Source organism: Zootoca vivipara, chromosome 1, assembly GCF_963506605.1.
Source record: "Zootoca vivipara chromosome 1, rZooViv1.1, whole genome shotgun sequence".
Lineage (NCBI taxonomy): Eukaryota > Metazoa > Chordata > Lepidosauria > Squamata > Lacertidae > Zootoca > Zootoca vivipara.
In genome coordinates, this window is record NC_083276.1 from 65,788,561 (window position 1) to 65,800,635 (window position 12,075).

At 42.4% G+C, this 12,075-nt stretch overlaps 1 protein-coding gene across 5 annotated transcripts in view; it reads left to right on the forward strand.

The window, feature by feature from the left end:
- The window catches only part of PPFIBP2 (PPFIA binding protein 2), a 123,404-nt gene that overhangs the window by 13,622 nt on the left and 97,707 nt on the right, over positions 1-12,075 (forward strand). The window contains exons 1-3 of one of the 5 annotated variants that reach the window (XM_060275475.1): positions 1,759-2,173; positions 2,738-2,826; positions 8,561-8,658. In XM_060275475.1, the coding sequence (XP_060131458.1) occupies positions 8,595-8,658 (64 nt within the window). In that variant the 5' untranslated portion in view covers positions 1,759-2,173; positions 2,738-2,826; positions 8,561-8,594. Of the gene's footprint in view, positions 1-1,758; positions 2,174-2,737; positions 2,827-8,560; positions 8,659-12,075 lie in introns of those variants that run through there. The other 4 variants (XM_060275459.1, XM_060275469.1, XM_060275466.1 and 1 more) reach the window with 4 other exon arrangements.

A 12,075-nucleotide genomic window follows, 5' to 3' on the forward strand; every position in this document is an offset into this window, starting at 1 on the left:
TCCTTATTCCTTACATTGCTCTTTTATGTTGTAGTGGCTTAATGTTCTCATTTTGACCATCTTGATTTATGGTAACTTTAACTTTTTGTAGGCCTCTTTGGGGGGTGTTTGCAGGATGGAGCCCTGCAGCAGCAGCTGCTACTTAAATCTCTTTTTATTTACATAAGGGAGAGGAGCGGTGTTGAAAGCATAGGTGGAATTTAGCATAGTGCTAAGTGGAGTATGTGGACTGGGAACAAAGTCTGTTTACATGACAGGTTCTCCCCTTTCTCCCCCCCCCATCCCACTCCCCCGCCTGACACAGCACCTAAACCTGTTCTGTGGGTTTCCCCAACCTTCCAGAGCAGATTTGCATGGGACAGGTTGTGGGGCAGGTGGGGAGGCAGGTTGTGCGAGCACAACCTAGTTGAATCCTGCCCCAAATGTTTAACCCCCATTGTGTTTAGTTTGGGCCTTCTTAAAGGTCCTGACTAGAGCAAACAAACAAAGAAATCATGTAACTAAAATTTGTTTACTTCATCTACAGTGTGGTTGGTGCTGTTGATCCTAATATACATATATATATATGTTGCTTTTATTGGTGTGTGTTGTGTACATTAAAGTGTATCAGTATCTCCTGTGTACATAACACAGTGGAAGATCTCCGGTGGCTAAGAACTGCAGGCATGTCAGGCATGCTGCTGATAAACTGCTCTATATATAAACAAAAGCATTCCAGTGTTTCGCATGTCATGACATCTGATATGACAGACTATTTGCATCGCCCTCAACACTTCATGATTTTTTCAGGCACTTCCCTTCATGCACCCTTCCTGGCTTTCCTGTGGATCTGATCCTGCACCATGGGAGAAACCAAGACTCTCTCCCGCCCCACTGAATGGGACAAAGTGGCCCTTTAGCAGACTTAAACTTTGTGCAGGATTTAGACAAATGTATCTGTAACTCTTCCATGCATGTTGAGTTACTATTATTGAAGACATGCCATTTGAATCTTCTCTCTTTGGGAATTGTAGTGTCTAAAGCGCAAACAGGCGACTGCTTGGTGATATCGGCTTGAGAAATAATTTCTATTTGCTTTCTTTGTGAAACAATAGCTTCTTGGCACCTAAAGTTTAACCCTGAAATATTACTGATGGAGCTGCTGGCAAGAGCCATCTTTAGGCTGCCTTTTGTCTAATACTTTCCGTAATAAGATTCTTGCTACATTTTTTTTTCTAAAGCACTTATATTTCTCTCTCCATGAGGACAGATCTTTTGCTATTCTGCTGGGATTCTTCCTGGAAGGGGGAAGCAGAGAGGAAAGTGGCACCTGGTCTGTTTTCTTCCACTTGAGATGCCGAGACAACAAGGGTGCTAGTTTCCCCCCCTCTAACTGGAAAGCTCTCTCATATTAAAAGGTGACAGCCAGGTGGCTGCTGAACTCCCAGGTCTGATGGTATCGCTGCAAACATACAATACACGGATGCATAATTAATACATGGGCAGTGTGCATGTTTGCTAGGACCGTCGAAAGGTTTACAGGCTTCCCCTTTCTCAACGATGTGCAAGCTTTCTCATGTCAGTAATAATTGTACCAGGTCTGTGACTGTATAATGCTCTTTGCATCATGTAAGATGCAATCTATCGCTTGTTCGCTGATAAAGCATGAGGAAGCCAAATGCCTTCAGAACCAGTTTTTTTTAAACAAACAAACAAACAAACGAACACGTTTGGGTTGGAGGGAAGCAGTGCCCAAACAGTTGTATAATTTTACAAAGGTAGGATTCTGTTGGAGGGTGAACGCATTTGGCATTTCAAGGAACCTATCAGTGACATCTCCCCACCTCCTTTCTTCTACTGCGTCCTCTTCCCATACTGTATTGTTGCATGTAGCTGGCCAAATGGTACTCTGTGGAACTGGCAGCTGATCATTCTGACAGGTCTCCTTAGTCAGAAGGCTGTTGAGTGATTATGATAAAATGGATCACAGCGTTTTGTTTGTGGGCTGGGCTTTGAATTATTGTAAGCATTTCACATGTGGGTTGGGCTTTTATTGCAAGCATGTGGCTTAGGGGTGGTGGTTGTGAATGAAAGCTGTCGTTGTTTGCTTTGCACCGAAGCTGTGTTTAGTAGCAATGAGATTTCTCTTGGGCAGCAGCCCAAGTGAGCTTTCCTCCATTGGTGACTGGTAAAGGTAAGTTTTTTGTGACAGGTTTCATAAACTTTTATGGGCTTAATCAGCTTGTATCATAATAAATGTGTTAAGTCTTTAATGTGCCACTTTCGTTACAAAAGTCCAGTTTGGTTACTACAGTACTCTGGAAATTGAATAGGAAAAGTTTCCTTTCCCTCTCCTCCTAGAATTGGGTTAAGATTACCCTCAAACTGTGTTTCATCTTCTGAAGATTTCTTCCCTTTTCTTTAACAATTGACATGTTGACTCTGTCCTTTGATTTTGTGTGTGTGTTGCCAGATGGGAGTAGAAACTGTATTTAAATTATTTTTGGTGGTGACAAGAGTGAACGCTCAGGGATGTCCAATCAAACCTCTGCTTTTCTATGAGCTCATGAGGTAGCTTTAGGCAAGCTACTGCTCCATGAGCATCAGCCCCCCATTTGCAAGATGGGGATAATAATTATATGTCTCCTATAGAGCTGTTGTAAGCATCAATTGTCATAATGCATGCAAAGTGTTCTAAAAGTGCTCAGTGGTCTAGTTTTCATTACTATCTTGATGGTTTACGTTTTGTGTCACACAGATCGTTTCTTAGATCCCAGACCATGTTGGAAAGCAGGCAAGGTCTCAGTTCAGTTATGTGGACTTTCAAGCTCCTCTGACAAAAAGCAGGTATTCTTTTCTTAGACAGGTACAGATAGATGCATTTGTGTGTGTTTGTTGCTGAGAGATTAGTGATTCCCGCCCCCCACGATAGATCATATTCTGACGCCAGTGGATTGATAGCATGTTTTCGTGAAGAACACACAGGAGAGGCATGCGTTGAGTTAAAAACTTGAAGTAGGCAAATGGAAGGGAGTGTCTGGGAAAAACTGACTCGCCTAAAGCTGTGGTAACAGGTATGACTAGAAAAAGATGCCGAGCCAGTAATATTACCTTATTAATCTGGAGCCGAATGCACAGTACTGTTGGTTGCATTTTAAAAGAGTTATATCTGCTTCTATGTTTTCAGTTAAATTCAAAAGGTTGAGGTGATTCTCCCCTCTCCACCTTATTGGGGGAAGAAAAATTGGCTTCAAAACGCATCTGCTTGCACTGTTTTAAGTGAGGTTCTGAAAAGCAGAGGGTGCAGCAGGTAAACTGGCTGCATGGGGTTTTTCTTCTCCTTAGATCGAAGGGCTGCAGCTGCTGACACTGTGGCTGGGAGGCTTGTGTGCCCCATCCCAAGCCTCTCCAAAACAGGTTTTAAGGCATCGAAAGAAAGCCTGCCTCCTCTGCCCTGCCAAACAACATGATAATTTGCATGTCCTTACACAACCGCAGTGGCAACCACTTTTTGTATATTGGCTTTTATTTATGTGGTCTTCATAAATAGCACTGTTGCGGATCACTAAATCACATCACTTCATTAGAGTGTGGTGCTGATAACACCAGGGTTGCATCTATGGGACAGCTGTAGATTTCTGCATTGCAGGGGGTTGGACTAGATGATCCTAAGGGTCTCTTCCAACTCTACAATTCTATGATTCCATGATTCATGCAACTGTGGTGAGCTTGTTCTTGTTGAGCTATTGGGGGGGGGAGCTTCTGCTTGGGTCTTTTGTACCCCTTCCTCCCACCCATGTGGCAAGTAGCTGCAGCCCCCTAGTTCATGTAGCAAACAGCTTCCTTCCAACACCACCTGCTTTTCGGAATGTATGCTGTACCCTTGCGTCCTACGAGCTCATGGGAAACACTGCTGATAAATGATCTCTAGGTATAGCACAAAGATTCCCAAATGTAAGTTGCATATGACCAGTGCAAAGAGAATGTTTGCGTTGAGGCTTCCACAGAGGTTTGTGTACTTAATAATAATAATATATTTATATGCCATCTATCTGACTGGGTTGTCCCAACCACTCTGGGCAGCTTCCAGCAAATTAAAGCACCAAACACAGTAAAACATTTAACAACTTCCCTACACAGGACTGCCTTCAGATGTGTTCTTTCCTCTCCCTCACTGATTGTGAATTCCTTCCCTTTCATTTAACAAGCACAGCAATGGCTAGCATGATGTCAGCATCATTTATAAGCATTTCATATGTGCTAGGTGTTGTACAGAAGGGGTTTTTTAATTTTAAAAAAACTAGATTCACAGTCTAAAAACACCTGAATTGTGCTCAGCTTCAACCAATGTCCTGGCAATATTAAATTAAATATTAAAGAAAATAAAGCAGGGGAAACTATTTGTTTCTCATCACTTTGCAATTAAATAACCTGATCTTAAATGCTTACTCGGTGCTTCAGAAGTGTGTGGCAAAAAGTTCTGAGACAACACAAAAAAATATTCAGTTTTGTTTTCTTGCTCTTCTAAAGTTTAGGAATCCTGAAACTACATAAGGTTGGAAAAGTTCCCAAGTGTTTTGCACTTAGCAGAGACAGGTGACAGTCTTCCCAATCCATTCATTTAATCTCTGCCCCACATGTTGGGATTTTGAAACACTGTCTCCTTCTAGTCATTAACCGCTGGGTTTTCTAGCATTCGGGTTCTTTCTCTAGGCAATATGAAGTTGCTACATATCCCATGGAAAGTAATTGTTAACAAGCTGCAGCAGGAACACCCTTTGCATAACTAACTTTCCTACAGGGGAAATTTATCTGCATTAATTTAAAAGGTGGATCCTTGCAGGCACTATGCAGTTCTGACCAAATAAACCGGTTTCATTCAGATTAATATTCTCTGAGGAATGTAAAACTGAGACGTGTTTTGTCATAGCAAGCTTGAAAAGTGATGATTTCTGGCCTCTAGTGTGTTTCTGAGCACAGTTCAAACCCTAAGCACTGCTTGTTACCAATTAGACCCTATATGATTTGGATCCAGGATACCTGAACTCCCATGACTCTGCCAACCAGTTAGGATCTTCTGGAGGGTCTCTCATTTGGGTCCTGCCACCATTTAATTATTTATGAACCAGTTCAAATACTGATCCTTGGAGTCCACTGTCTACATCCCTCTGTTAAGAGAAACCTCCATTTATTCCAACTCTACTTCCTGTTTCAATTACTGATCCGTAAGTGTTTGTGTGGTTTAGGTGGCTGAGGAATCTTCTATTCCTGTTGATGACTAGGTCATTTTTATTTGTAGACCAGGGCACTCTCCCAATCCTCCTTTCCCCCTTCTCTTTTCCACGATTGTTCAAAACAAGATGTTGCATATCGGATAATAATTAGCCTAATTTTCTTTGAGGTGGTAAACCTGTGGCTCACCTGTATCATTTCAGGCAGCAGATGATGGCTCTCATGATTGAATGCTCCCTGCACATGGAAAACTCGCATGTGTGGAAGCAAACCTAGGCTAGAACCCTTCAGCTGCGCTTCTAGATTTTTATATGAAAGGATTCCTTCCCTACTTAATCACAAGAGCCTCTCCCCGACTGAAGTGCTGTAGCCCAAATCAGATACTTCCTCGATGAGAGCTAGGCAACTGTTACTATTTTTAAAAGATCATGATGCTGCCATTCCCAAGTGAGCTTGGGGTGCAGAGTCAATTTTATGGGGACTGGGAATAGGCTGCGGTGCTACTACCATCTAGTTAACTCTTAATTTTGGAGATTCCGAACATGGCTTCAGTGTTTAAATGAAGTTGTTCCTGTCAGGCCGCCACACAAGTAAGGGCAGTCTTGTTGCATCAAACCCAAATTTGACTCAGCATTTTAGCAGTCTGAATCGGCATAGGGTGCTGGGGTGATTGGTTTCATGAAATAATGGATAATTGGGGAGGGATGGTCTACTTTTTCTAAAACTGTTTTGGCATTTCTGGCTATCAGCTACTATGCCTAACAAGGGAGTCAGCTACAATGGTAAAGAAAAAGCGATTTATGTGTGTTGTATATGCGATATAACATTGTGCCACCATATGGCAATGCGGACCCCTGTTTTTCCTGTTTATATTTACAATGCTTTAAACTGAAGTGCTTCTTTGATCCAGATCCAGCCAAAAAATGTGGGGAGCTCCTCTTTGGATAAATCCCTGGAGAGAATGCAACATAAATGCTTAGATTCTAGATGAGGAGAACTAAACCAACAAACCAGTGATCAGAATCAATATAGGATAGCTTCCTGTCTTCCCATGTTAGAGTAGACATAGGAGTTTTCTGACGGATGTCAGGAGTGTTCAGGAGCATTTAGGAAAAGCCTTATATAAGCATCATTTCTTAAATAGGTGTAGATTCCTTCTTGATGAAGAGGAAGGGAAGAAAGTGTAGCAGAACAACATCAGTTGTTAGAATGCACATCTACAGGAGATGCAAGACCCTTTAAAATATTATTTCAGCCCCAATTCTTTCAGAGAAGGCTACAAACTTAGTTTCAGTCTTGGTTCCTAAAATGAACCTCAAATCTGCTTGTGGGCAGCAGTCTTAAAACATGAGGTTGAATTTAGGAATGTCAGACTTCTGGCCAAAATCATTTTGCTGGCTCCACCACCTGAAGAGCTCTGAGAATCTGGGTTGAGCAAGTCTGGGAGAGCCGAAAAACATCAAAGAATTCCAGTTAGCTATTGGCAGGTGCTGTGAACTGAAATATGTGAAGTTATTAAAACAAGGTTTTAGAGAGCATACAACAAAATCTGCATGCATATATATGAATGAAAATAAATCAATTTTTATACTTACTAGTGGTCAGATTGCAGATTGTTCAATTCAGCACATTCTCTTTTTAAACATCACTTTTCATCCTTTTGGAAACTAAAAGAGAAACTAAAAGAAAAAGGCGGGAACATGCTGAAGTTCTAGTGCAACTGGCAGAAGTGTAAGTAAGGTAAGGGCAAGGGCAGAAAGCTCATTGCTGCTGCTCCCAGTAGCCGCTAGTAAGTACCTGCTCTCTAGTCTAACATATCGTTGCACAACACCCCAATCACCAAGTGGTGCAAGATTCCAGGGGTTTTAGGTGCTTACCCAGGGTTCAGTTTCCTCAGAATGAGGGACGGTGAAGACTGTGGTGACTGTATGATATATGGCTTATTTACACATATACACAAACTGAGCCTATGATGGAGGGGCTCACAGCATTAACAGCCCAAGAGGGTATTTCTTCTCCCATAGCCACAGCCGGGTAGTCAAGCAGAGATCAGGCATGGCTCCATCTCCCAGCTGCCCAGCCTCTAGCTCAGTGATAGCGAACCTATGACATGCATTGAAATAAAAAAAAAAATCCTTCCAGTAGCACCTTAGAGACCAACTAAGTTTGTCATAGGTATGAGCTTTCGTGTGCATGCACACTTCTTCAGATACACTGAAACAGAAGACACCAGACCCTTATGTATAGTCAGAGGGTGGGGAGGGGTATTACTCAGAAGGGTGGTGGGAATGGGTGATTGGCTGATAGGAGTGGTAAACCTGTTGACGACTGTTAATGACTGCAATTGGTCTTGCGGGAAAAAGCAAGGGGGTGAGATGGCTAAAGATAGCTTTATCGTGTATAATGAGATAAGAATCCAATGTCTTTATTCAGACCAGGTCTCTCCATGATTTTAAGCTTGGTAATGAGTTGCAATTCAGCAACTTCTCTTTCCAGTCTGTTTCTGAATTTTTTCTGTAATAAGACAGCTACTTTGAGATCTTGTATAGAATGTCCTGGGAGATTGAAGTGTTCTCCTACTGGTTTCTCTGTCTTGTGATTCCTGAGGTCAGATTTATGTCCATTTATCCTTTGGCGTAGGGTTTGGCCTGTTTGGCCAATATAGAGAGCTGAAGGGCACTGTTGGCATTTGATGGCATACACAATGTTAGAAGATGAGCAATTAAATAATCCTGAGATGGTATGTTTGATGTTGTTGGGGCCAGTAATGGTGTTGTCCGGGTGTATGTGGCAGCAAAGTTGGCATCTAGGTTTATTGCAGGCTCTGGTACCAGTGTCCTCCACCACCACCATCCTGGGAAGAGAGAAGAGACACCCAAGTAAGGTGAAACCTCTTCCCTGGTGGCCCGCCACCACTACATTCTGAGAGCAGGAGGTTCTGCAGCTCTGTGATTGGCCCATGTAGATATGGCTCTGTAGCTCTTCCAGGTGATGATGTGTGAATGTGTGTTGAGAAAATGGTGTCAGTTTCACTGACACCACTTTCCTTCATATATATACAGTATATATATTAAAAGTCACATGATACAGTTCTGTTAGTTTGCTTTTTATGTTTAATGCTGTGTAAAAAATTCACAGAGTTCTATGGAAGGTTAAAGGATAACTCAGAGACATAATTCCAGAGGTGTAGCCGGTTGGAACAGAAATCAACAGTCGGTGACACAAATAAAATTGCTCCTAAAAATGTGCTGCTCTTTGTCGGTAGTTGGTTAAGCTAGTATGTTAGAATTGATGGCAGAGTGATGTTGATGTGATCTGATAAGGTGAACTTTCTCTCCCTCCTTTTTAGACCAAGAAAACAAGGCCTGAAGAAGCTAGAAAACATGGCTTCTGATGCTAGCCATATGCTTGAAGCTGCTCTAGAGCAAATGGATGATATCATTGCAGGTATTGTAATTGATTATTTAGTCTGCCCAACAGCAGACATGCCCACAAATCCATTTAATACACGTGGTAATAATGAAGAGTTCACTGTTCAGGAGAAATTCTGTGTTTCTGTTTGTGTGGGTCTTTCTAAGTCATCTTTTGGAAGTCTGCAATGGGCAATACTCAAGCTTGCAAGTGCAGATTTCTGCTTGCTTGACAGGATATCCTCTTCCTCACCTCTCCCTATAGCCTCCTCCCAAGTGTCCCAGTCGCCCTTGCAAGCTGGCGCCTCTGGCCCTAACTGTTCCCCTATGAAGAAATTCACCGCACACCACTGGTTGCTAGGCATGCAAACAGGACTGGGTTGAGATTGTAGACTGAAGTTACAGAGGCACTCGTGTCTTATCGCCTCAGAGGTAAACATTCTATTCCCATGTGCGGTGCTGAGAAGGGGGTCATTGTTCAGCATCTTTCTCCCATGTAAAAGTTTTCAGCACTTTAATTTTTGTTCCCACCCCCAATTCCAGTTTTCCACTGTTAGTTGTCCTGCCTGTTCTGGCAAAACTGTTCAGGAGATAGCAAATAGAATGAATGAAAATCAGAGGTGTGAGGCATTAGTCTGGAAAATTAAGAAACTGGCTGTAATGTTGAATAGGTTTTACCCTGCCTTTTTGAGAGAGCATCTGAACCACCTGATGACCCATAACCCTGCAGTGTGTTACTATGCTAACCAGTTGAATAGGAAAGTAAATGAAAGTAGTCTTGAGTTTAACAGGGCAATCTTGTGCAAGTCTGCTCTAAGACAAGTCATATTAAGTTCAATGGGACTTACTCCCCGGTAAGTGTGTGCACAGGGTGTAGCCAAAACCTCATGACCACACCTCAATAATGTTGGCTTATGGTTAACAATGTTGGCAAGAGTAACAGTGAGGCTTATGGTACCATTCCATGATATTGATCCCTTATTTTGGAGTGCTGCAGCTTCTCAGAACTTGACATCAAATCCCCAAGTATAACTTATGTTTGAAACGTTGACCCTAACACAAACCGTGTAAAATCGGCCCCCCAGGCAGTGGGAGTTTCCAGACAGCTTTGAACAGCACCAGGTTTCTGTGAAGAGAAGATCCCCGTATCGCAATGTTTTGCAGTATTCTGCTTGTGTGCAGATGACTTTCTGAAGGTCTTATGAGAATGCAGGAGGACCAGTCCTGAACCAACAACATGGTTACCCTTCTAGCAAGGTTTCCCTTTCAGAAATGTGAGCTCGGTTTATTATTTTTCTTCTTGGATCAAATTCCGAACATTCGTTCGGGTCCCACATGGGCAGGTCAGGTGTTAATTACATTTGAAATGCTTGCATTATAGCACATAGTCCATTCCCTCCCCCTTTTTAAGAAGGCCAAACCAAGCCTAGGGAAAGAGCCACTTGCCTTGAAAGAGCGTCAAAATGTCCCTGTGATGGGGGTGAACATCACCGCACCATCCATAGATATGGATGCCTCAAGGGAAACAGAGGTGACCTAGTAATTTTAATGGATAATATATAACATTGCATTTGAGTTCTCTATGTGTTGGACTTGTTCAAGGGCACAACGTAGGTAACTGAAATTGGGCATATTATAGACTGTTTTCCTACTTAAAAGAAGACGACGGCGACTTGGAATGAATCCAGAGCAAGTCAAAATAAAAGCTTTCTTGCTTGCAATTGTGCTCAGTGGAAATATGATATTACATCTGGAGCGTATGAGGGTAAGACTGTCAGACCAGATCACCAAGTAGAATTGCATTTGACGTGATAAAATTTGACAGATAAGTCAGTGTCTCTAGGCTCTTCTGCTGTGGTACATCTATAATGATAACTGCTCTGAGAATTAAGGATGCTGGATGGTCAGCCTTAGTTAGCTGTCTGTGCCTTGCAAATGCAGAAGAAATTATAATGAGCATGTCCAATCCCTTAACTAACATGTTATGCAAGTGCATTAGCACTGTGAGACCCTGTGCTTGAAACAACCCCATCAAATTGAGTGTGGTAAAATCTCTCTGCGCAAATAAAAACAAACAGAAAACGCCAGAGACTGTCTTTTGTCTTTCTTACATGGATCACCTCACATTGGGAAACACCACAGAATTATATAACAGTAAGGGCTTATCCATAATTACCTTTTGCTTTGCCCTTTCCAGGCACAGGTCTGAGCTTTAAAGCTCCATGCCTGAGAGCTCTTTCTTTCGCCCCAGAGCTGAAACAGAGCAAACGACAATTTGCGGAAAACCCAAATTGCTGTTTGTTGCACTTCAGCTTTAAAGAGCAGGTTTTTTATGGGGAAAGCTCCAGAGCACTTGGACATGGAACTTTAAAGCATGGACAGTGCCTGGGAAGTGTGGAGGAAAGATAGGTGCAGATAAGCCCTAAGGTAGCTAGGGACAAAGCCATTAAACCAGGGATGGAGAACCTCTGGTCCCTAGACACTGTTGGACGACAGCTCCTATAATCCTTGGCTATTGGCCACAGTGGCTGGGACTGATGAGAGTTGTGGGCCAACAAAATCCGGGGGACCACAAGTTTCCCAATCCTACATTAAGGACTTTAAACCACATTTCCCAGATGCTTCTTCCAAGTGTGGCTTAATGTAACAGAAAGAACTGATTTGCCTTGGTAGTTCCATCAGTGTTAATGAAATGGAAAAGTTAACTCCATAAATTTGCTCCCAGTAGTACAAAGACAAAGCTTATCCAACTTAACATTTTGATTATAATGGAATCTCTGAATTGTATAGCTCTAGTTAATTTCAGAGTTGATAAGGCGGTGATACTGCTAGGATCTTCGCTTTGCAATATTTTCTTATGCTTTTGAATACAGTGGTACCTCGGTTTATGAACACAATTGGTTCCGGAAGTCTGTTCATAAACTGAAGCGTTCATAAACTGAAGCGAACTTTCCCATTGAAAGTAATGGAAAGTGGATTAATCCGTTCCAGACGGGTCCGCGGAGTACTCAACCTGAAGCGTACTTAACCCGAAGCATGGGTGTAATTGGTTCCGGAAGTCTGTTCATAAACTGAAGCGTTCATAAACTGAAGCGAACTTTCTCATTGAAAGTAATGGAAAGTGGATTAATCCGTTCCAGACGGGTCCGCGGAGTACTCAACCTGAAGCGTACTTAACCCGAAGCATGGGTGCAATTGGTTCTGGAAGTCTGTTCATAAACTGAAGCGTTCATAAACTGAAGTGAACTTTCGCATTGAAAGTAATGGAAAGTGAATTAATCCATTCCAGATGGGTCTGCGGCGTTCGTAAACCGAAAATTCGTAAACCGAGGTGTTCATAAACCGAGGTTCCACTGTATGTGATTCCACCACCACCCCCAAACCTCACAGCAATAATTTGCAGTGCTTGTGAAGAACTGTAGGATGTAGGCAGGAAGGTGGAAACAAATAATTG